The sequence below is a fragment of the Podarcis muralis genome, chromosome 7 (assembly GCF_964188315.1).
Source record: "Podarcis muralis chromosome 7, rPodMur119.hap1.1, whole genome shotgun sequence".
Lineage (NCBI taxonomy): Eukaryota > Metazoa > Chordata > Lepidosauria > Squamata > Lacertidae > Podarcis > Podarcis muralis.
The window spans coordinates 57,225,361-57,248,793 of NC_135661.1; the positions used below are offsets into that span (position 1 = coordinate 57,225,361).

A 23,433-nucleotide genomic window follows, 5' to 3' on the forward strand; every position below is an offset into this window, starting at 1 on the left:
CACAGGTTCCCATGCAGGATATGACCCCACACCAGGACACCCACCTTTCATTCATACGTACCTAAGCACATCAGGGGAGCACTGCATAGACCAACCTTCTGGCTCCTATATTTGGCCCACCACTCTCCCCTCACCCCATGACCACTTTCTCTTCTGTCCTATTGGCCAGCCCTGCTGGGCAGCATCTCAACATGACTCTTCATTGCTTCCCACAAGTGATTTGAGAAGCCTGCAGGGAACCTGAGAGGGGAGAGCAGGAAGTAACCCATAGTATTTAAAGGACTGGGGTACAGACCCATTACACCCACACCTTTGAATATCACCATGGTGCATCTGCAGCAGAACAACGGGACACCTTCATCTGCCCCAGCTGCAACAAAACATGTCTCTCCCACATCTGTCTCTGCAGCCACAGCCTCTGGGCAAATTAAGGTGGATGGTTGTGGTTTCAACTGCATTGTGTTTTGCGATTCACCCAGCCACCCTGGAAGAAAACTTGGGGTTTTTTTTAATGGACACAATATTATGTTTGCTGACTGGGAACAGTTATGGACCACAGGTATGAAGTTTACGGCATGTAATGCCTTAAGAGAGAATATTATGAAAATGATATACAGGTGGTACATGACTCCAGTCAAGCTTGCAAAAATCTATCATTTGCCCGATAACAAATGTTGGAAATGTAAAGAAACTGAAGGTACATTCTTTCACCTTTGGTGGACGTGCCCAAGGATTAAGGCTTTCTGGGAGATGATATATAATGAAATGAAAAAGGTATTTAAATATACCTTCTTGAAGAAACCAGAGGTCTTTCTCCTGGGCATCGTAGGCCAATTGGTGCCAAAAAAGAATAGAACTTTCTTTATGTATGCCACGACAGCAGCAAGAACACTTATTGCAAAGTATTGGAAGACACAAGATATACCCACCCTGGAAGAATGGCAGATGAAGGTGATGGACTATATGGAACTGGCAGAAATGACCGGCAGAATCCGAGACCAGGGAGAAGAGTCAGTGGAAGAAGATTGGAAGAAATTTAAAGACTATTTACATAAATATTGTAAAATTAATGAATGTTAGAATGATGTTGGATAAAAAGTTAAGTGGTTTTTAGCTATAACGCTATAAGGAATATGAAAAAATGGAGTATTAGCAGGTAAAAATTTAATGTTATAATATTTTAAGATTAAAGACTAGGATAAACAAAGAGGGAAAGGATTTGCTGAACTAATAAATTGAATTGGAATACAAAAAGGGAGGTGTGAGGAGGTCTGGGAAACAAGCAAATGAAAAATAAGTGATGGAAAGATGGAATTGTTTTTTAACTATTTTTATTTTGTAATTTTCTTTTTTCGTTTTTTATTCTGTAAAATCTTAATAAATATCTTTTTAAAAAAAGAAAACTTTTTTTATTCTGTAAAATCTTAATAAATATCTTTTAAAAAAAAAGAAAACTTGGGTTTTTTAAATGAAGTTTTTAAAAGGGAGGGGAATGGGTCAAGAGATGGGGCTGTGGGGGTGGAGCGTTGGTCTGCCCCCTAACAGTGCCTGAGCCCTTCAGACTCCAATCCCTCTCTATCATGCCCTATCAACAAATATGGAAGTTCACAGCTCTTATTTAGCAGCATCCAGGGTGGAGGTGATTCTGAGCAGCAAAGACACAGGAATGAAGCTGCTGAGCCCCAATCAGGAATCCCAGGAGAGCATCTGAGCCTGGGGCAGTGGATTAATGTGTTCCCACTACAAACAATACTAGGAATGCCTTAACATGTTGCTTTAACTGTCATGGGGCTTACCAAAGACAGAGCAAAGAGGTAAACCCCATGCAGGAGCATCTCAGCCACTTCTGCAGGTAATGGGGTGAACCTCCCTGCTGGACACACAGAAGGGAGGAATTGCAACCAGAGCACACAGTTCCTGAGCCAGCATACTGTTAAATGTGTGTGAAGTGGGAGAGAAGGGAGATTGTGCCACCTGGGTACAATGCTGTGCTCATGACTTAGCCTCTCCCACTCCCACCCCAAGTTAGGAGGGGAGGGGAGACAGCAGTGACTGTGTGTGTACCCACACACCCTGTCCTCTTGCAAATTACGGGGTGGGGTAGCGATCCTTGAAAGGTGTGTTTGGCCAGTCACACTCATGGCTGGGCGGCATCATCCTGAAGATTGGAGGAGAGACCCTCTTAAGAATATTAGGGGGGTGGGCAAGGGAAGGACTACACCATGTGAAAAATGAACATAATATTTTAACTGCAGTTCATTCATTTTCAGCTTTGTATTCTTGTTATAAAAAAGTGTGCCCATAACCTAGGTTTAAGGTGCCATTCAGCTCCTAGCTTTCTTATCTCAGTTTCTAACACTGTTACTCATATGTAGCAAAGGGAGGGGACAAGAGTAGGTTGTTGGTTTGTTGCAGACGGCACCTTGTTTCAGCAGGAAGTTGGTGAGAGTTACGATTGGGAGTGACTGTGCTTTTTATCATTATAGTGATGGGTGGTTTGGCCTCCATTGTGAAGAGAAGAGAGCTTATGCAAAGAGAGTCCCAGTGGAAAGTCCAGGAGCCTCTGAGCCCTCAACAGTGATCTTCCAGCTATTTCCCCACCATAATATTAATGAAATGTTCAGAAGGCTTTTTTTTGTAGGGTTTGGATCCCTTTTGAATTTAATAATTAATATTGTACAAATTTACAGCCTGCCCTCACTCAACAACTTTGTGTCGTCGTCCCCCCCCAAGTTTTTGTGTCCCTATTTATGGGACACAATTTACCGTATGTGTCAACCCTATTTATAACTTCCAGGACAAACAAGTGTGGGATGTGCCCTGGCCCCCCTGAGCCCCCTCTCCATAAACACCCCTGCAGCCCCTTTTTGTCAGAAAAGCAACCTAGTCAGAACATTACCAGGTGGGGGAAGGGACCAATTTGCCGTTTTGTGGAGTACGGGGGTGGCGACAGACAATGAGCCAGTTCAGCTTCACAGTCAAAATGCCCCCTGCTGCTTTCACACTCATTGAAGAAATATGGGTGAGCAATAAGTGCCCAGGAATGGGGCACTTATATGCAGCTCTCAGACTAAAAATAAAATAAAATAATGTTCCTTGCTATAAGGCAGGGGTGGCCAATTCCCAAGAGACTGCGATCTACTCACAGAGTTAAAAACTTGCAGTGATCTACCCCCTTTTTTGGGGTTCAGGTCAAAGTTTTTTTAGGGAGGAGGAAAGCCCCCTTTTTGGGGGTGTAAGGCAGTAATGTTGAGCTTTTTTAAGGGGAGACAAAGTTGTTGAGCTTCTTTGGGGGGAGCCAGTGATCTACCACAAACGTCTAGTGATCTACCACTAGATCACGATCTACCTGTTGGACGTGCCTGCTATAAGGCAAATATCTGACATTTACAAGTTATCAGGAAGAAAAGGCACTGCTACTGTGGCACAAAGTTGGGGGACAACTTTGGGCGATCACTGGTATTGGTCGCGCGCATCCCCGTCCCCGTCCTCCGCCGCCGCCGGGGGTTGCTATACTGGTGGACAGGGCAGCTTCGCCCCACTGCTGGGGACGGGGAAAGTCATGGACCTCCCACTGAAGGCAATAGCCGAATCCAAGACGCTACTTCCCTCCGTGTTCCACCAAGCCCAGGACGGGGCACAGCTTGATTTGAGGCACACCCCATTCCCACCTCATTCCACCTGCTGCAAGGGAAGGTCCTCCGGCAGGGTGGCCCTGAAAGGCTCCTGGCCCGTTGGGCGCCAGCAATCGCCACGCAGCAAGTAGGGGAGTGGGGTACCCCCACAAAGAGCTTCCTGTCTCATCACTTAATCAGGCGCCCCCAAAACACACACACACACACACACACACACACACGCACACGTGTCTCCTCTATCTCGTCTGGCCCAACGGGGGCTTCTTCCGCGGCCAGCAGGAGCTGAAACAGCCATCTCTTTAAAAATGAAAACAATGGGCAACTCTCAGCCTCCAGCCCCACGCCCGCAGGGATACAGTTTGCTCCATTCTCACGAGACATTCGCGTGTCGGAATGGTCACAAAACTGGGCACGATCCTCGTCCCCTCACCCCCCCGGCTCTGCAAGGGTTAATGTCGCTCGCGAATGAAGGGGCGGTGCGACGGTTCGTCCCCGCCCTCGCCAACCCCGAGCAGCCCCATCCGCCTCTGCACATCCCGCGCCGACCCCCATAGCTATAGCCATAGTGTTTCCGCCGGAACTCTCCTGCGCCGGGGAAGGTACCGCGAGGGACCGCTGGAAGCGTGGCTTCCGGTTTTGAGGGTTCGCCACTTCCGGTCCCGCCGAGCGGGACTCGAGTCGTAATACCGGCCTCCTCCTCCGCTACTGTTGCCGCCGCCGCCATGGAAACTATCCTGGAGCAGCAGCGCCGCTACCACGAGGAGCGCGAGCGGCTGATGGACGTCATGGTCAAGGAGATGCTCACGCGGAAGTCCACGGTGAGGAGGGGGAAGGGGAGGCTGGTGGCGCCTGCCCCGCATCGCCCCACACCCGCGATTGACCCGCACCCCCTCATCCCTCTTTGTCTCTCTCTCTCCCTCTGAGCAGCTTCGAGACCAGATCAACTCGGACCACCGCACGCGGGCCATGCAGGATGTGAGTAGGCCGGGCCTTGTCTTGTGGGGGGGGGGCGTTACTTTACTGTTTATTCATATGCCGCCTTTCAACTAAGAAGGCTCCCAAGGCGGCTGCCCAGAACAAACGGGTATATACAAATGCAAGAAAGCAAGTCCAAAACAACGCAAATGCAAATGATAACATATCTGAAGGATTCCAGCAGGATTGAAAACTGAACATATCCACGCTCCTGCCAAAAAGGCAAAGAGCATTCCCTAAAACAAACGTTAAGAAGAGATAAGAATGTTTAAGTCATCATCTTTGCCTTATAAGGGTTCCAGGTGGGGCTGGGAGGGGACAAGGCTGGTGCCTCTTGATGGTCCCAGCAGACTCTCCCCTGTAGCAAATGATGTTACATTGGCATAGGTGGCACTAAGAAAACTTGGAAAGCAAGTAGGAGGCATAATTCAGTGACACAAGATGCAGGAGCAGCAAGTGCCTCAAGACAACCAGAGAGGCAGAAGGGACAGCTGATGGTGCAAGGCTGCCGTTTTACCATGAAGCCCAGCCCCTTCTAGCTTGGGGAGGCTGCTGCTGCCACCAGAGCTGTTATGGCTGACTCCTGGGCCTTGCCCTTCTTTTCCTTCCAGAGATACATGGAGGTGAGCGGCAACTTGAGAGACTTGTACGACGACAAAGACGGGTAAGAAGGGTCTTCCTCCCTGGCAGTTTCTTTGGGGAGGGGGCAGCAGACTTTGAACTGGCAGGACCTGGTGGGGGCCTCCAGTTGAATGGGTACTGGAAGGGAGGGGGAGCACTTAAAATCCAGAAAGCACGGACTGCTGTTGTCCTTGTTCCATGTGCAGCACCAATCAGGCCAGATCCCTTATTTCTTTCTCCTTCTGCAAGCAATCCTGCTAGCCAATCTGAAAAGGCTTCCTCCTCCTGTTTTCTATAGGTTGCGGAAGGAAGAACTCAGTGCCATTTCAGGGCCCAATGAGTTTGCTGAGTTCTACAATCGTTTGAAGCAGATTAAAGAGTTCCATCGGAAACACCCAAATGAGGTGAGGTTGTGTGTGTGTGTAATGAATCCTCAAGAAGTAGCACCACTGACTAGTTGCCCTACTTGGTCTGAAGACCCTGGGATTTCATGGTTGCTTCTGGTATTGTGAAAGTGACTTGACTGCCTGTGCTGTAGCCTATATTCTATATTTTCTAGTTTGAACTTTGCTTCTAGTATGGAAAGATGCATACAGGAAGCAATCTCCACTACCTCTTTTCATGCTGTCCTTTTATGCACCAAATACACACAGCTTTTCTTCCCAAAACCTTTTGGCAGTTGTTCAACTTCTCTCCTTGTCTGCCTCCCAAAATTTGGTAGTGCAGTGGTTTCCAAACTTTTTCATGCTAATTCCGCCTTGGTTCCATAAATTCACCTCCAGTGCCTCCTTGCCCTACAAAAAGCATTATTCAGAATAGTGGTTTGCACAACTCACTAAAGAAGATAATAACACAATAAAATGCAAAACAGTAACAATTAATTGCATGCTTATTCAAAATCCAATTAAAACTATTTATCTTAATTAATTCAACAGAATTGATGAACTTGATCCAGTAATACTTGCTTTTCAAAGTCTGATAGTTATTTAGCAAGATTATTAATTACCACATTTAGTAACTACTTTACTATTCAGTAAATTCGTAATGTGATGGACAGACTTGATAAAGTGAAATCTGTTTCCCAATGTCTGGTTTAAAGTCACTTTGCAGGAGCCTTAAATCTCCATGTTTTGTAAAAGTTTATTTATTTGCTTGGAGAGCAAATTCCACCAAATATGATGTTGGAAATGCAACAAGGAGTTTTTTAACCATTGTCACTAGTGCAGGATATCAATCAGAAATTGCCTCAAAAGTGATAAGAGTAAAAGAAATAAGCAGTAAGAAGTGAAGAAAGTGTTTCATTCTAGGCTCTATCCTGGTCAATCATAAATAAGCGAAAAACATGCTTGTAAAAGCACATCTGCAGTAACCCCACTCCACCCCAGGAGGTGATAATACCCACTTGGGGAACCACTGTTGTAATGTGTCTGTCCCCTTAGTCTTCTGTTGTCTCTTGCAAACTTATTTCTTTCCTTCGTGTCTTGTCTAACTACTAGCATAAGGTCTAATGTATTTTGGATCAGGTATCACTGCATTTATTACCTGTTCATTATCTGGCCTATTAATCCTAAACACCTGTAGTAATCTGTCCCTTGTAGATTTGTGTGCCGATGTCGGTGGAGTTTGAGGAGCTCTTGAAGGCTCGGGAGAATCCCAGTGAAGAGGCTCAGAGTAAGTTTTAAATCTAACCTGTCTGGCATAACCCCTTACTTGGCCTCCTATTCTGATGCCCATTACACATTCCAGATAGTTGGAACAAATGGGCAGAGGACCTATTGCTGCAAGATTGCTTCTTGCTTGTCTTCATCTGCACTGTAGCCAAGCTAGAGGAAATGCTCTTTGTTCTTGGCCTGGGGATTCAGTTCTCTTCCTCATTATGCCAGTTCTGAGTTGTCTGTCTCTATTTGTTTTCTGCAGACCTTGTGGAGTTCACTGATGAAGAAGGATATGGCCGCTACTTGGACCTGCATGACTGTTATCTCAAGTACATTAACCTCAAGTCCTCAGAGGTGAGATTTCCAACCAGGTTGTCTAGGATTTGGAAGCATCTCTTGTCCTCTGTTCTATACCCAAATGGCCCTGCCCACCAAGTATAGCATGCATTAGAGTGCAAACAGAAGGAAAAAGGAATGGAGAAGGAACAAGCAACAGGTGTTCAAGCACTAATTCTTCATAGCTTCAGAAATATTTAATAACCAGGGAGACAGTTCTGGGAAGAGCAAAATGGAGGCAGATGGTCCCAGCTGAACCAATAGAGTTGGCCTTTCCGTCTCCCTCTTCCGCCTAATGGAATGCAGCTAAGGGTGTGAGCGGCAGGGAGTAGGGATTATCCAGGAAACGATTCAGTGCCTGCATTGGGATCTTGCATGAAGTCACAGTTAATTATCTCTTTTTCCCTGTCCTCTGCAGAAATTGGATTATATCACATACCTGTCCACTTTTGACCAGCTTTTTGACATTCCTAAGGAGAGGAAAAATGCTGAATACAGGAGGTGAGAACTCAGAACTTTTTTGGGGGGGGAGGAAGAGAACAGACATTAAACTCTTCCAAAGCCTTTAATGTATCTTTATCAGTCTGGGCTATTTTTTGTGTTCTGCTCCAAAAGTTTTAAAGCCATTCAAGTTGTTTTATGCCCCCCAAAATCCATTGTGACCAGATTTTCTCTGTCACCCACGTGGGCTTAGTAACAAGCCGAAAGAACCATAAACCTTGTTTGGCATCTTTCTGTGTAGGATCTCTGTTGGCTGGCTCCTCGCAACGGGGTGAGGAGCATTGTTTGATTATGAGGCAGTCACCTCCTCCCTCTCTTCCCTTGGTGATTGTTACAGGTACCTGGAGATGCTCCTGGAATACCTGCAGGATTATACAGACCGAGTGAAGCCATTGCTGGATCAGAACGAGCTGTTTGGCAAAATCCAGGCAGAATTTGAGAAGAAGTGGGAGAACGGCACTTTCCCTGGTTGGCCGGTGAGCAGTGCCCAGGATGGGGTGGGAGCTGGAGGTTTGGCAAGATCATGGTCCCATGGAGCAGGTCTCTGCTGACAGGCTCCTTGAACCACCTTAGGAGCTCTAAGTATTTGGCCACCAAAGCTCTGGACTGTGTTTTGGGGGGGGGATCTTGAGCCACTAACCCTCTTGTTGTCTCTTGGCAGAAAGAGACCAGCAGCGCCCTCACCCATGCTGGGGCCCACCTGGACCTGTCAGCCTTTTCTTCCTGGGAGGTTTGTTTGCCTGTCTTGTTGGTGCTGGGAAGGGAGCAGGAGGGGAAGGGCTGCAGCTCAGAGGCAGAACACCTACTTTGCATGCAGAAGGTGCCAAGTTTGATCCCCAGTGACATCTCTGTTTAGGGCTGGGAAATACTCTCTGCCTGAAACCCTGGGGAACCATTGCTGCTAGTCAGTGTAGACGATACTGAGCTAGATGGACCAGTGATCTGCCTCTGTATAAGGCAGCTTCCGAGCTTTCCAGAACAGTTGCTGCTGCTGCTGCCGCCGCCGCCGCCTTTGCTTTCTGTGGTGTGCAGGGACTTTGGCTAGGTTCTTGCTACCCATTGCCCGGCCAAACAAGGGAAAGGAGATGGTTAACTTACAGCCAAGTCATGTCAGCTCTGTGCATCTGTGCTTCTTCCACAGGAATTGGCCTCCCTTGGACTGGACAGGCTGAAATCTGCACTGCTGGCTTTGGGTCTGAAATGTGGTGGGTAAGTAAAGGATTTGTTTGGAGCTGGCTATGGGGGTAGGTTGCTGTTGCTGCTACTGGACCCTGTGTATGACACCCAGTGAAGCTGAATTCAGATAAAAGAAAATACTTCTTCATGCTTCACAGAGTTAAACTAAGGAACTTGCTCCCATAGGAGGCAGTCATGGCCACCAACATAGGTGGCTTTAAAATAGGGTTAGACAAATTCACAGAGGAGAGGACTGTTGATGGCTACCAGCCCTGATGTCTATGCTCTGTTTCCACAGTTGGAGGTAGTGATGCTTCTGAGTACCCTTTGCTGGAAACCACAGGAAAGGAGAGTGCTCTTGTACTCGATTCCTGCCTGTGGTCTTCATACTGGGGCATCTGGTTGGCCACTGTGAGAACAGGATGTTGAACTTGATGGGCCACAGGCCTGATCCAGCAAGCTCTTATGTTCTTACATGAGAGGTCTGGCTGTTTGGATGGGCTCTGGGTTTATCCGGATCTGGAGATGCAAGCACGTAATGCGTTTCTTCTCTCCCTTCTCTCCAGGACTCTAGAGGAACGTGCTCAGAGGCTGTTCAGCACCAAGGGCAAGTCTCTGGAGGCCCTTGACCCTTCTCTCTTTGCCAAGAACCCAAAGACAAAGGGCAGCAAGCGGTGAGGCCCAAGGGGCTTTGGTTGGGGTGAAGTTGAACATGCCCTGCTCAGATCACCTTCCGGCAGAGGGGCAGCTCCTTGCTTCTCTGCCAGTGGCTGGGTGGGAGAGATGCTGTCCTTGGCCTTAGCTTTGACTAGCAACCTGAGCTGTGCAGCCCATGTGGGTCCTCCTGGTGCTGCAAGTGGTGTGGTGTGTGTGTAGCCTTATCCCTTCATCCAGCCGTTTCCTTGACAGGGACACTGAGAGGAACAAGGACTTGGCTTTCCTGGAGGCTCAGATCTACGAGCACGTGGAGATTCTTGGGGTAAGCTCTCTCTCCCATTCTTCTCCCTAGCCATTGGGGTTCTGTTGTGGTTCAGTAGGCCTCCTACTGTACTCACTGCCTCTGTTTCCCAATCCTTGTAGGAGCAGCGGCAGCTGACTCATGAAAATGTGCAGCGCAAGCAGGCACGGACCGGTGAGGAACGCGAAGAGGAGGAGGAGGAACAGATCAGTGAGAGTGAGAGTGAAGACGAAGAGAACGAAATCATCTACAACCCCAAGAACCTGCCCCTTGGGTGGGATGGCAAAGTAAGCCCGGCTCATTGTGGGGCTCACAGCACACCCCAGGGGATGGGAGGAAGCGACTGCTTTGTGTGCTCACACTCTTTCTCTTCTCCCCCCCCCCCTTGCCTTCCAGCCCATCCCTTATTGGCTGTATAAGCTCCACGGCCTGAACATCAACTACAATTGTGAGATCTGTGGGAACTACACCTACCGTGGGCCCAAAGCTTTCCAACGACACTTTGCGGTAGGACACTGGAAAGTGCCAAAATATTTATTGGGGGGGGGGGTGTTTGAACAAATTATCAGCTTGCATGAGGTTCAGGGCTCTTGCTAGGCAGTAGTCCTTGAATCTTAACACTTGCAGAGCCCCCCCCCCCCCCCGTGCAGTGGGGGGGGGCCCTTCCCAACTGGCTGCTTTTTAGCTTAGCCTTCTTTTCGAGACCCAGGTTGTGTGGCAGTTCTGCATGGACGGCAGTGGCACAGGCCAGCCTCTTCTCTGCCCTCCTTCCCCCCTCCCTCTGGAGCACTTTGGCTCCATCATGGCCAAGCCTTGATGCTCCTCTATGTTCCATAGGAATGGCGCCACGCCCATGGAATGCGATGCCTGGGAATCCCCAACACAGCTCACTTTGCCAACGTCACGCAGATTGAAGATGCTGTTTCATGTAAGTAGCCACAAGTTGCCTTCCTGGCCCTGGGCTTGCCTGTGGCTGCCAGTTTCACATTGTGGGGGGGGGGCATCCTGTCAGAGTGATGGGCCTGCTCTGCCAGCTGCTGGCTTGTTGTGTGATTTATTTACCTCTTTGCTGATGTGCCAGGATCAGCAGAGTGACTGGGTGGGTGGAACTTCTCAGAGGGGCAACTTGTGGTGTGGCAGGAGCCTGATCCTTTACCCCTGGTTGGGCAGGGGTGCAGGGCTTCTGGTGCTTCCCCAAGCAGAGTAGCAGCTATCCCTCCACCTGGGTATCTTGGGTTGTGACTGGGAGCTAGCAGTTGACGGTCGCCTCTGACAGTTTGTGCATGTGTGTTTACAGTGTGGGCAAAGCTGAAGCAACAGAAGGCTTCGGAGAGGTGGCAGCCGGACACAGAAGTAAGCTGGGTTGGGACATCCCTTGCAGTTGTCTGTTGGGAATGGGACTGGGAGGACCAGGCCGGGGGTTAGTGGTGTGTGTGCCTTCAGCTCCGGTCCCCATGGCAAATTCTACCGAGGTCCCCAATGTTTAGCAAAGGGAATGCAAAGGCTGGCGCTGGCTAGCAAAGCCCACTGAAGTCATGGGGGATAAGAACTATTGGTTGTTACCGGTCACGTGACCAGGGGAGCCTGCCCTGAAATGTCCCAGGGTGGAGAGGAGCTCCTCCCATGTCCAGATTGGCTGTTTCCTCCATAACTGTCCACCCTATTTCCCCTCCTACACAGGCATCTGTTGTGTGTCCCTGCCCCATTCCCAGCATGTAGTTAACTGGCTGTGGGGTTTCATTAGTCTAAACATGTTTCTGTGCATTGGTTTCTCCCTTGGCTACTGATTCCTCCCTTTTGTGTTTGGGTGAGGCTGTTTCAGCCACATAAGCAACAGCACTCGGGGCTGAATGTCAGAAACAGGGCATGACAGCTCAGTGGAGCCTCCATATTCAGATGCAGAATAGAGGGGTGCTGGAATGCTCTCTGTTGTTCTCCTGCCTTGCTTCAGGGATTCCCAGAAGCACCTGATTGGCCAAAGGAGGCTGGACTTGATTGGCTCCTCAGAGAGTCTCATCAGAGGCAGTGCATCCCATTTTGCCGCTTGAGGCTGATGCCGCTCCACTTCTCCCCCAGTGGCCGGGCTGGCAGGGTGTCTGCAGAGGCTTCTGTCGCCTGTGGCAGCAGCTTCTGGGTTTCAGCGCTTTGCTGTCTCCATGGTGGGGGGGACCTTCACCTTAGGGCCCTGGTACTGCTTTCCTGGTTTTCCCCACACCTGGGCTTCTCTGTCAACCTAGGAGGAATACGAGGATTCCAGTGGGAACGTGGTCAACAAGAAGACCTATGAAGATCTGAAGCGCCAAGGCCTGCTGTGATCAGAGGAGACGTTGGCCCGACACACCCCACCCCAGACCTCCCATGTTGCGTGTGTGCCTGTTGTTCCCCCCTTCATGGGAGCAGGTGCTTCAAGGACACTTACAGCTCACAGGGTGATGATTCCTGTAACAATTTTTTCATAAAAAATAAACCTTAGTTTTAAAGGCAGAAGGAATGGGCACCTGGTGTGGTCTGCAGCTTTATTTGATAGACACGTTCAGGCTTCCTCCCAGCTTCTTTCACACATAATGCATCCTTGTTCACTAGAAGTGGGACACTAGGCACAGATTCAGTCCCTCACTGAGAACTAAGCCAGAGCTGAACTTTCCGTTCCCAAATTACTCCCTCAGAAGCTGGTGGACTCTTTCATTGGATATATTTAAGAAGAGATTGGATGGCCATCTTCCAGGGATTATTTAGCTGCGATTCCTGCATTGCGGGGGTTGAACTCAAGCCTTTGGGCCCCTTCCAACTCCACTGGTCTATCATTTTAGGGTTGTTCCTTTGTCCCTCCTTGTAGTTCACTAGGCCCGTTTCTGTTTCAGTTGAGCAGGAAGGAAAAGAAGAAAGTGCCTTTGTTTGCAGCTACTCAAGGCCTGGCTGTGACAGGCAATTGTGTTCACTAGGTTTCCCCAAACCCACCCGCTTCTTCAGCAGCTGCTGGTAAATATCCTGCTACTGCTTCCAGCTCCTGGGTCCTAATGCCTACAGGCAACTTTACACTTGTCTTAAGGGCTATTTGCGTTGGAAAACAGCTATTGTGGCTCTGAGGCAGGGAGTTGCTGGGTGGAAAAGACAGGCATGCCCTTGCAGGTCTCACATGTGTATGGGACAAGGGGGTTGCAATCTAGTTGGAAAAGGAAATAAAACCATCCAAGGTTGCTGCAGCGGTGGTGGTGGCGGCCGCTGCTCTGGCAAGCCACAAGGGAAGACCATAACATAACCCACCGCACGTAACACCTGTGTCTTCTGAAGTCTCTGTTTGGGGAAGGACCATACCTCAGTGTAGAGCATCTCCCTTGCAAGCAGATGATCCCAGGTTCGGTCTCCTGCAGCACCTCCCAGTTGTGTTGGGAGAGACTCCCACCTGAAATCCTGGAGAGCTGCTGCCAGTCAGTGCAGACAGTACTGAACTAGATGGAGTAATGGTTTTTATTCAGTATAAGGCAGCTTTCTGTGTTTCTCTTCTCCCTGGGTTTAGTTCCTCTTTTTCTTGTTATTTCTCTGCTGTTACCCAAGGACCCCAGAGACCTGCTGGGAACAGAGAGCGTGGGTAATTACCCTAATTGGGATGGATTTGTTGCTGTAATTGCCTGAGGAAGGCGAGGCTCTGATGGGCACCTGGGGGTGGCTTCTCTCTTTTTTTTATTGTATTTTCTTTTATTTTTGAAGTATTGTAACTTTTTATTGTTTGCTTTTCTTTTTTTTGTAATTGTTAAACTTTAATAAATATCATTAAAAAAAACAACAACCTGGGGGTGGCTGCAGCCTGATTGGAAGTGGGAGAAGGGCAATTTGACTGAGCTGTGTTCTTGGGTGCCCTGGTTGGGGGAGATTTGGGGTGTTCTGACACGGGGAGTGGGGGCTAAGTTCAGAACCTATTCCATCTCACTTCAGGAACAACCGTAGACTTGTAATGGAGCAGCAGCATTTATATACAGTGACACAGACTCCATTTCTTGATAAAATGTATTGGCAGCATTTAGACACACACCCAGACTCTCTTCTTTGAGAAACTCCCTCTCGATCCTCCCCAAAGTGGCCACTACACTTTGGCTGGCAAGGACTTCGTTTCTGCAATGCATCGCCCAGGTGAGGAGGTCTCTAGGAAAGGGTGGGATGTAGGTTTTGCCTCCTAGCTGTGGCTTTCATCAAGGCAGCTGCTCCATCTTCAAAGCTGGCAGTTTCTCCCCGCTTCCATCCCCAAGATGCCTTCCCTGGTCATTTCTCTCAGAACAATATAAAATCCTCCTATTGATTCTTCCAAGCTTTTTTTAAAAAAGAAAGGGTAGCCCCCTCTCCCCAGGGGTAGTATGAGGCGGGTGGTCCCAAGTACCCCAGGTCTCCTGCCCCTTCACTCCACCCCATTCTTTTTGTTTTGTTGCATTGCTGGTGAGACCCCCCACCCCCACCACCTTAATTTATCTCTGTACACCTACACCAGTCTATTGCAATCAGTATTGTGGACCTGCCCCCCAAGTAGTGCCCCTTTTCACAGCAGCCTAACCTTTTGTCCCATTGAAAGATGTTTCGTAGGTGGAGAGGAACTTCCAGCTGTTGAGCGGCACATGCAGATCTTTCTGATACCAGAGGTCTGCCTGAAAAGCTTGAATTGTCAGATCCTTATTGTAAACAGCATACAGTCTTTGTTGGGGGGGAAGGATGGAACTCCTTTCCCCATCTTTTATGAGTATTATCTTAAGTGCTCTGATGCCTTTACTCAAAGACTCCCTGAAGCCAGCCTTGGTGATTGTGCCTCATCCCGCCATGTGTTCTGGGCCCCATGTGGGGAGAGCAGCCTCGGTTGCCCAGAGCATCATGGAAGCAAACCCCTCCTCTCCCCCACCACTCCACTCTACCTGCTGGTTGGTGCCATCTCTTCCTGGGCGGGGAGGAGGGCTCCCCAAGGGGCACCTCTTCTGCCAGCACAGGAGGAAGACATTGCTCAGACAGGCTTCTAGGGCGAGGTAAGTGAGCGCAGCTGGTGGGTTCCTTTGGGGGACTAGCTAAGGAAGGCGGGAGGGGGGTGCATGTTTGAGAGTGTGTATGTATGAGAGACCTGCCTGCTACAGAGGGGACTGGTCCTCTAAATGTATTGAGTTGGGCTTCTGAGTGAGACAATCCATCCCTGGATGAAGCAGAGTTGGCACCTCAACCTGCATCCTTAACGTACGATGGGATCCTGAACGAGCAGCGATCAGGTGGGGTGGAGGCCCTCTGAAACAAAAGACATTCCCCAAACCCTACCAAGCTCCAGCTCCTTAACTGGAAGGATGGTCTGTGGATTATACATTTTTCTGGGTTAGAACTCGCATTCTTTGGTTCCTGAGGACTCCTCTGAATTTGCAGTGCTTCCTTGAGGTTCTAAGAGGGTTGAAGCCAAGCAAAGGAACAGAGCATCGTGGCGTGAGCTTTGGTGTTCAGTTCCTTTCTGGCAGATCTCTGTTTTGGGAAAGTGAATGGGCTGCACTTCATCATCCAAACTGGTATCTTTCTCAGATATGCAGTGCCTTTAGGGAAGAGCCCAGGCCCTGCTTTTTCAACTAATGGCTCAGCTGGTCCCCCAAGCTTCCAAAGTGGTTGTCAAGAGTGGTGGGGATGACCCAGGGCTGAGATGATGAGGTTTTTTGCTGACTGTTGAGTGTAGGTTGGCTGGCCGGAGGTGCTGGTAGGATATAGGCTTCTGTTCTTGAGGGTTTCTGTCCTTGATATCTGTCTACAGCTTTCCCATTTTTCCTCTGGGGCTGAACCAAACACAGGGTTGCTGGGCCAACGGCACATGTCATTAGCGAGGAGCCCTGGGCCTCTGGGCGTGTCATTTTCCAGTCTCCATGGCAGCCACTGCTTGGGGACCTGCAGGGGTTCCTGGAACTCAGCCCACAGCCTTCATAGGTCTTTGTACTTACCCCTTTGACCGCTTCACCAGCAGCTGCTTTAATGGACTTAACGAAGCACCACAAGAGATCAAGGCCTTGGAGGGTTATCAGGCTAAAGGCTAAGCAGATTTGACCAGGGAATGAGACACAGAGCAGCCAAATGCTCAGTGCGAGAGCCGTTGTTGCTGGTGGGAACAGATAATAGAATCATAGAATTGTAGAGTTGGAAGGACCTCAAGGGTCATCTCATCCAACCTCCTGCAATGCGGGAATGTAGGAATCTTCTGCAGGATGTTGACTGGTGGTCATTCTTGGTGGCACAAGTCAAGGTCCCACAGTGGACCAGTGAAGCTTCAGATGGTATGGACTCCTTGAATTTATCCTGCGCAAACCTGCCAATATGCCCAGCACAGATAATGGAGGTGCCCCAGAGGTGAGGCAGGGGCAACTTTTGGTTACAGGAATGTGCTCGCTGGAGGAGGTTTGCCCGTGGCTGACTGGTGTGTTTTCTGCACCAGTCAGAGACTTTCTCATTCTGCCTTTGACTTACTGACTCTGCTTGTTAGATTTTTCTATGTTCCTGCATTAAGTATGTATTCTGTCCTGCTGGTCGTCCCCCCTTATTTTACTTGGGGTTTACTTGTTAAATCCTTTGTATTTGTTGCTAAGCCCCCTGGGAATAGTCATGCTATGTGTTTTTTAAACAAAATAAGTATTGAATAGAGACATAAAATGATTACCCTTTAATGAAAGTGTTACCAATAAACATTACCCCGTTTAGCATAGTTTATAAAGCTGATGAGCATATATTAACTGTTTTAATGACTTGCTTTAATTAAGAAGACATTGCAAGATTTCCCAAAGAGGAGGTTGGGGGGGGGGGTGTCTTCCAACACTGCAGGGAAAGGCTATACCAGCAACAACCCATAATGGCACTTCCTGTCCTCTAGGAATCCAGAATAAGTTTCACATGGAATAAGATGCATGAGGCTAATTGTAGGAGACACAAGAGAATCATATTATCATAGAACTATATAATTGTAGGGTTGGAAGGACCTCAAGGGTCACCTAATCCAACCCCCTGCAATAGATAAAGTGATCCAGAGCTGCAGCTGCTCACCCCCCCCCCCCATCCATCAGTTCGCAATCAAAAGCAGCCAGACTTTCTCTAAGACTTGCTCAGTGTTAGGTTTTGCTGAGTCTCTGAGCAAAAGAAGCTTGGCAGTTACTAAAAATGCACCTCAATGCGCACAACTTGATGTTCCAAATTGGCACTCACTTTGTTTTGTCAAGAAAGCTCCTTAGGTTGAGCTAACTGTGCCTTTTCCTTTAAAACATAGCAAAACTACATAAGAAGAGCCTGCTGGATTAGGCCAATGGCCCATCTAGTTCAGCAGTTTTCATTTTGTGACAAGAGATCGTCATCTCTCGTCACCGCTATCTGTCTCAGTTTATTAGACTTGCCTGCCGCAAAGGTTAGTTCAGGCACCGGGAACTGCCCTACACTATCTGCCGTGAAGAGAGCTGCAAAAAATTCATTCAGGTTCTCTGCAACTCCTATGACTCCTGCGATGTATCCCCCCACTGTCAACTCTCATCTTGTCCCCGTCCCCCCGTCTCTAGCACACTACCAACTAAACATTCACCTTGTCACTCTACCAGAAAGTGACACTCCTCTACCCATCCCTACACTGGCTCCCTGTCTGCTCCAAATCCAGGATGCGCCCCCCTGCAGAGCCTGGCATGGCCCTTACCTCTTTGCTGCTCTCATATCTAAAGGCCTCTCTGCTTGTGACCTTCTTTCCACAGCCATCAGCCATCCCAATGTCTCCTCCCTCCAGCAGCTCCTCTTGGATGCCTGGAGCTGCCTCCCAGGATGCTTGCCTGCGAAACCCCCTCCCTGGCTTTCTGCAATGAAGCCCAAGGCCATGCAGCCAAAATGGAGGCACATCCAGCTTGCTTGCTTGCTTCCTCTCCTCTTTCTCTGTGGTCATATTTAAGACTGGAAGCTCATCAAGGGAAGGTGCTGCCCTCCTGTAAAAGCATCAGGCACACAGGCGGTACCACACAGAAATAATGGGGAGGGGGATGGTCTTCCCTGCAGGTCTTCTCCTTTTGCTGGGTTTGTTCAGCACTCCATGGCTCAAAATTGGCAGCATCTGTTCCGGGAGATGCTGCAGGGCTGGGATCTAGCAACAGCCTGAGGCAGTGAAGCTGTTGTGGGGGACGGGGGACAGCAGCCTGTGCATAATCACTCTCATGGAGAAAGACCCAGCTGACTTTCCCCAGGAAGGTCTTCTGTTCAGACTCCCTCCAGTGGATGTTACAGTACTTGGGGCAGCTCAAGTTCTGTCCTTGCAGACTGTGACCAGATCCAGATCCAGATGCTCAGGTGGCTCCAACTATACTGGCCAGGTGGAGAAATGGCTTGACGGTCCAAAGCATCTCCTTCTGCCTTTTCTCCTTGAGTGAGCCACTTTTCAAGGGCCCACTGTCCTGACTATTGTGGGCACACCTGATGCCCTGATCAGATTCCTAGCCAGTGACTGCACAGCCTCATTACCTGGATGAGAAGACCAAAACACAGGAATGTGCAAAGGGCCTCTGCTTCATTCAACCCATTGCTCCTAGTGAACTGAGATAGGTCCTGCCAAGACCCTGTTTAAGATCCTTTCTACAGCTTTGTCTTGAGTTTAGGGGTTGCTTGCATCACCTCCTTGTGCTCGGGGTGTGCGTGCTGAGAAATCTGAGAAATACATACCGTACATATGTTTCTTCCCTGTTGCCCACTCTGCAGGGTCCTACAGAATTAGATCCCCTTGGCTCAAGATGGCAAGTCCCAACAACCACCGGATTCTCCCAGCCCAGGGTAAGAGGCTTCATTGTGGTGGAATTTCTGGCAGAGGTGACAGCCTGACATGTGACTCGCTCCTTGGCGAAGGCGATATATGGAAGACACAGAGTGTCTCCTGAGCAAGTCAGAGGAACCGGGGTAGTATTGGGGACTGGCTGTTTGTTGGATTTCTCCTTGCCCAACCATCTGGTAAAAGAACAAGAGCCCCACCCTAAAGTACTGACGGAGGAAGAGGGGGCAGGGGGAGTGCACCACCCCCGACACCACGATCCTGGTGGGGTGCCATCGTGGCTGCCCCCCCCTGCACTGGCTGCCATGCCCCCACAGGCGATGCGCCACGCCCCCGGGACCCGCGCCAGCCACGCCCCCGCCTGCTCTCTGCCCCTGGTGCCAGAGCATGAATCTCCGCCACTGCCCTAAAGAACAGTGGTCTGCAATGGGATCCATCAATGCCTTGATGTGACATTGTCTGATGGTCCTCTACAGTGAGCTGTGGGTGACAGAGGTGCCTTTTCTCTCTGCCATTCAAGAAACAAACATGGTCTTTCTTTTTTCCATCTGCAGGCATCTTTCTCCTCTGGGTTGCTCTGCACTTCAGCACATGGACCTCTTGTATACTGGCAGGTGAGAGGGCTGGCTGGCTATGTGTTGGGAAGGGGAAGGTTCTGTGTAGGGAGGCCCATGGGGCACAGGCTGAGGAAGAGGCGGACCCTTGGAACTTCCTGCCACTTTCCTCTGTGCAGCTCCTGAAACATAAGCATGGCTTCAGTTGCAGTCAAGGCTTCTGCTCCACTTAGGAAACCATTAGCTGGAGCAGAGACTTCCTTGGCTCCCACACCAAGGGATTTACTAACCTCTTGCTTCCTCTTTCAGAGCCTGGGCCCATTTCAGGAGCACCCCTCATCTCCAGCAGCTCAGCGAACAGCACAGGCATGATGAACGTAAGAAACCGACCCAGCATGACACTGCTGTGTGTGGGGTGTGTGTGTTGGGCATTTCCCAGTTGGAGGAGATGGGATGGGAATGTCTGGGTGGGAGGCAGGCATGGAGTGTCTGCTCCTGGCTGGCTGCAGCCCTTTGGTGAGAAGGAACATCCTGCAGATGGAAGTATTCATTGGGCAGGCTTGTATGTGAGAGAGATGAACCAGGAAATGATTCAATTGGGAGGCCCAAGTGGAGGTGGCAGGTCAGGTCCAGGTCGCAGGAGAGAGGTGCTACTAGGGCAGAGGATGCTTGGCCTGGGGAGGCCAGGGCAGCTGTCTAGCTTTCTTGCCATGAAGGTTCAGCTCCATCTCCTTCTGCAGCTCACATGCCAGAGCTTCCAGTGTTCCGGGGAGCGATGCTACCATGACGAAGCTCATGGGAACAGCACAGAGACCTGCCACAATGCAACACACTGCGAGGTAGGGAGCCTGGAGGTGTTATTTGAGCTGGGTTGTTTTAAACAGTTTTAAAGTGTTATATGTCAATTTGTATTTTGTATTTTTTGGGTTTTATAAAGTTGATTAATACTCTACAGCCTTTTAAAATGTGTTTGGGAGGTATTGTTCTGATGTTTTTGTTTTAACTATTGACTTGTGTTTTTACCTTGTATTTTTATCCTGTGAACCACCATAAGATCTTGAAGGGTAGTACAGTGGTACCTCGGGTTAAGTACTCAGTTCATTCTGGAGGTCCGTTCTTAACCTGAAACTGTTTTTAACCTGAAGCACCACTTTAGCTAATGGGGCCTCCTGCTGCTGCTGCGTCGCCAGAGCACGATTTCTGTTCTCATCCTGAAGCAAAGCTCTTAACCCGAGGTATTATTTCTGGGTTAGTGGAGTCTGTAACCTGAAGCGTATGTAACCCAAGGTACCACTGTATATAAACTAATAATAATAATAATAATAATAATAATAATAATAATAATAATAATAATAAAAAATATAAATAAAGCCCCCCCCAAGAGGCTGCAAAGGACTGTGGGTGGCCTTGGCTTCTGTCCTGGACTGTGTCCTTACAAGTGTGGGAGGGATCAGCTACGGTGGGGCTGTGGGGTCCAGCCACTCCTGCTTCTCTGCATGGATCATAATGCAGCTATGGTCAGTTGTCAGCCTTGCCCTGCTAACCCTTTGGTGGGTCTTGCAGCTCTTCCGCCTCAACACTACCAGCTACACAGCCCGGTGCAGCAGTGAGTGTGGGGGAATCAACGGCACCGACATGTGCATGCAGAATGGCACCATCAGAATGAACTTGTGTTCAATGGAGTGCTGTAGCTCCCCAAACTGCCTGCTTCTCAATGCTACAGCCTACGGTAAGCTCCCCCAATGGGAGGCCTCTTAGGATGCTCTGCTTGGCAGGATTCCTTCTCCCTGGGGAGGCTGAGCTGACCTATGGGGCATCTGGGCAGAGCTGCCTTCTCAGAGAGGCCTTTCTTGGCTCTGGGGACTCAGTCCCTGGAGCAGCTGAAGGGCAGGATTTCAGCCCACAGCCAGCCTCTCTCTGACCTGCCAGTCTGGCATGACAGCTTCTCCCGTCGGTCAAGAGGTCCTGGGGGCCTCAGCCAGCTCCTCCATCTCTCATGTCTGTTCTAGGTGACCTGCCGCCCACCACCACGCCGGCGCCCACCACTACCACCACCAAAGCACCCCCCAAAAATGTAGGTGTCACTTCATGTTCTGGCAGGGATGGCTTGTTTGCTGGCAGGGCAAGTGGGCAGGTGGCATTCTCAGAGTGGGTGGGTGGATGAGTGGGAAATGGGATCCTGGTTCTTTCCCTATGTCCTCCCTCCTGCCCAACACCAGGAGTGCCCAACACCAGGGGTGTCTGGGGATTTGGCTGAATCCAGCGCACAGTCCTGGTGTCCACAATTCAATGGCCTGCCTCTCTTTCCTCCCTCGCTCCCTCTGTAGGGGAAAGTGTGCTCAAGCTTCACCTGCCACGGAGAAGGATGCTACAAGGGACAGAAGCACGCAGCCGGCTGCATCGTGGGCTTTGATTTTTGCGAGGTACCATTCCTGAAATGATAACACCCCCCCTCCAAACGCCCATGTCCTTGTTCTGCCCTCTGAATGGAGCCCTGTTGCTGCAGTGCCTTAGAATGCAGCTTGAGCCTTGTAAGCCTTACAAACCAGCAGGAGCTGCGTGCCTCAAGAGAGCAGCAGGTACCACAAGGCAAAGTGGAAGGGGGTGGGCAGTGGCCAAGTGCACACCCTGATGGCTGTCGTGAGGATTCTGAAATGAGAACAGTTAGCTAAATGGGTGCTGGAGCATCCAATGGAAGTCTGTTTTTTAGGACAAGAGATCTGAAGTCTGAGGAAGAAAGGGGGAGGCCCACCAAATCCCCATTGGCAGCCCTGTGTGCCAGCTGCCCTCTGCAGGCACCCTGCTTGATTCTGGGGGGGGGGGCACAGCACCAGTGCCTGAAACAGCAGCCAAACTGGTCCCTGCATCTGCTACTTGTGTGGGCCAATGCTTGCTCCTTTCTCTCCTTCCAGATGAAGAAAACCGGCCCCCACTTTGTGGCTGGATGCAGCAAAGTCTGCAAAACAGCTGGCCCGCCCTGCTCTGCGGGGTCCAAGGTGCCCTGCTACCAGGAGTGCTGCCCGGCGATGCCCAAGACCAGCTGCCTGAAACTGGATGGCAAAGTGCACTTCAATGGGGCCAAGCAAGTGGCAGCCCTCACCCCCCTGCTCCACCTGCTGGTGTGTGCAGCCGTCCTCAGCCTGAACTATGCTATCCTGTTCTAGGCCAGGCACGACTGAAGCTGAGCTGGCCTGTTCGGGTCCTTAGGTGGTGGCAAAAAAGCAACTCTCCCTTCTCTGCCTCTCTGTCTCTCTCCCTCTCTATGCCTTGGGGAATCCACTTGGTTTGGGCCTTTCTCACAAGGCATCCAACAAATGCCTTCCCCCCTTCTCTCCTTTTTCTTCCAGGGCCAAGTGATTTATGAACCTTTGGGCTGTGTGAGCTTGCGATAAATGGTGATATATAAATCGAATAAATAATAATAATAATTTAGCTCAGACCTACATAATCAAGAGCCACTTTCCTTCCCTCTGCCCTGGTCTGAAAGATGGCAGGAGATCTGAGCTGGAGCCAGCAGGTCACAAGCCTGATCCTGGGGGCAAGTGACAGAAGCGACAGGAATTTGCTTTTGGATTAAATAGGGAAGGGTGTCCTATCTATCCAGGAGCAGCTATTTAACTGTTTTGAGGCCGTTCCAGGTTTGCAGAAAGCTGAAGGTTGCCTTCTGTTATTTGGCAGAGTCCCAAGAGCTGTACAGGAAGCCTCTTATCAGGGTAGAGAGGTGAAGGAAAGGGGGAGAGCCCCCCCCCCACCTTGTTCTTTAAACTAGAGTGGCCCTGCTCTCTCCTGGCGTCCTGCTAGCTGGCTCTGTGAACCCCCTTCTGGCTCTGCAGGGGTGATGGGCCAAGGGAGAACCTGGGGGGGGGGTTGCTTATTCCCCCTAAAGGGCCTTGCTGCTATGGCTGATCTTAGCTGCTGCCTTAAATGAGGGACCCACTTTCTCACTGAGCTGCCTGTCGTTCCCCACCCACCGCCCCACTCCTAGTATCAGAAATGTTTCTCTTGCCTAAAAATTGCAAATAAATCTATTTAACTAGATGAGCAGTGTATGTGTGTGTTTAAAGTCCATTTCTCTGCCCTGGGCCCGCACCGTGTCTCCTCCACAGAGGCAGAAAACCCACCCAAGGTTTGCAATCACTGCAACAGGTAACTGCAAAGATCAGCGGTTGTTGACCCAAGGGGGTCTGGCCCTAGGCGCCTCCGGCTCCTTGCTTTTCCGAGGTCGCCTGCCATCCTGGGCCTTCTC

At 49.9% G+C, this 23,433-nt stretch overlaps 2 protein-coding genes across 2 annotated transcripts; both read left to right on the forward strand.

Annotated features, from left to right (window-relative positions):
• Window positions 1-4,265: 4,265 nt before the first annotated feature.
• SF3A3 (splicing factor 3a subunit 3) lies at window positions 4,266-12,352 on the forward strand. The gene is made up of 17 exons (XM_028739242.2): window positions 4,266-4,453; window positions 4,563-4,610; window positions 5,222-5,274; window positions 5,530-5,635; window positions 6,830-6,902; window positions 7,149-7,240; window positions 7,641-7,723; window positions 8,061-8,199; window positions 8,385-8,453; window positions 8,865-8,932; window positions 9,466-9,573; window positions 9,809-9,878; window positions 9,980-10,144; window positions 10,254-10,364; window positions 10,695-10,785; window positions 11,155-11,210; window positions 12,095-12,352. Exons 1-17 carry the CDS (start codon window positions 4,358-4,360, stop codon window positions 12,170-12,172), a joined length of 1,506 nt encoding a protein of 501 aa, XP_028595075.1. The 5' UTR covers window positions 4,266-4,357; the 3' UTR covers window positions 12,173-12,352.
• Window positions 12,353-18,164: 5,812 nt separating this feature from the next.
• Window positions 18,165-23,225, forward strand: LOC114601754 (uncharacterized). The gene is made up of 8 exons (XM_028739239.2): window positions 18,165-18,638; window positions 19,188-19,247; window positions 19,497-19,564; window positions 19,928-20,026; window positions 20,751-20,916; window positions 21,197-21,261; window positions 21,515-21,610; window positions 22,100-23,225. The coding sequence occupies exons 1-8, from the start codon at window positions 18,599-18,601 to the stop codon at window positions 22,349-22,351; spliced, it is 846 nt and encodes a 281-aa protein (XP_028595072.2). The 5' UTR covers window positions 18,165-18,598; the 3' UTR covers window positions 22,352-23,225.
• The last annotated feature ends 208 nt before the right edge of the window (window positions 23,226-23,433 follow it).

Bases quoted from the DNA above. Each gene is read 5' to 3' on its own strand.
- LOC114601754 (XM_028739239.2), top strand. From the start codon at position 18,599: ATGGCAAGTCCCAACAACCACCGGATTCTCCCAGCCCAGG. The intron at 18,639-19,187 runs GTAAGAGGCTTC...TTCCATCTGCAG, and splicing joins CCGGATTCTCCCAGCCCAGG to GCATCTTTCTCCTCTGGGTT. The intron at 20,917-21,196 runs GTAAGCTCCCCC...TGTCTGTTCTAG, and splicing joins TCTCAATGCTACAGCCTACG to GTGACCTGCCGCCCACCACC.
- SF3A3 (XM_028739242.2), top strand. From the start codon at position 4,358: ATGGAAACTATCCTGGAGCAGCAGCGCCGCTACCACGAGGAGCGCGAG. The intron at 7,241-7,640 runs GTGAGATTTCCA...TGTCCTCTGCAG, and splicing joins TTAACCTCAAGTCCTCAGAG to AAATTGGATTATATCACATA. The intron at 8,200-8,384 runs GTGAGCAGTGCC...GTCTCTTGGCAG, and splicing joins GCACTTTCCCTGGTTGGCCG to AAAGAGACCAGCAGCGCCCT.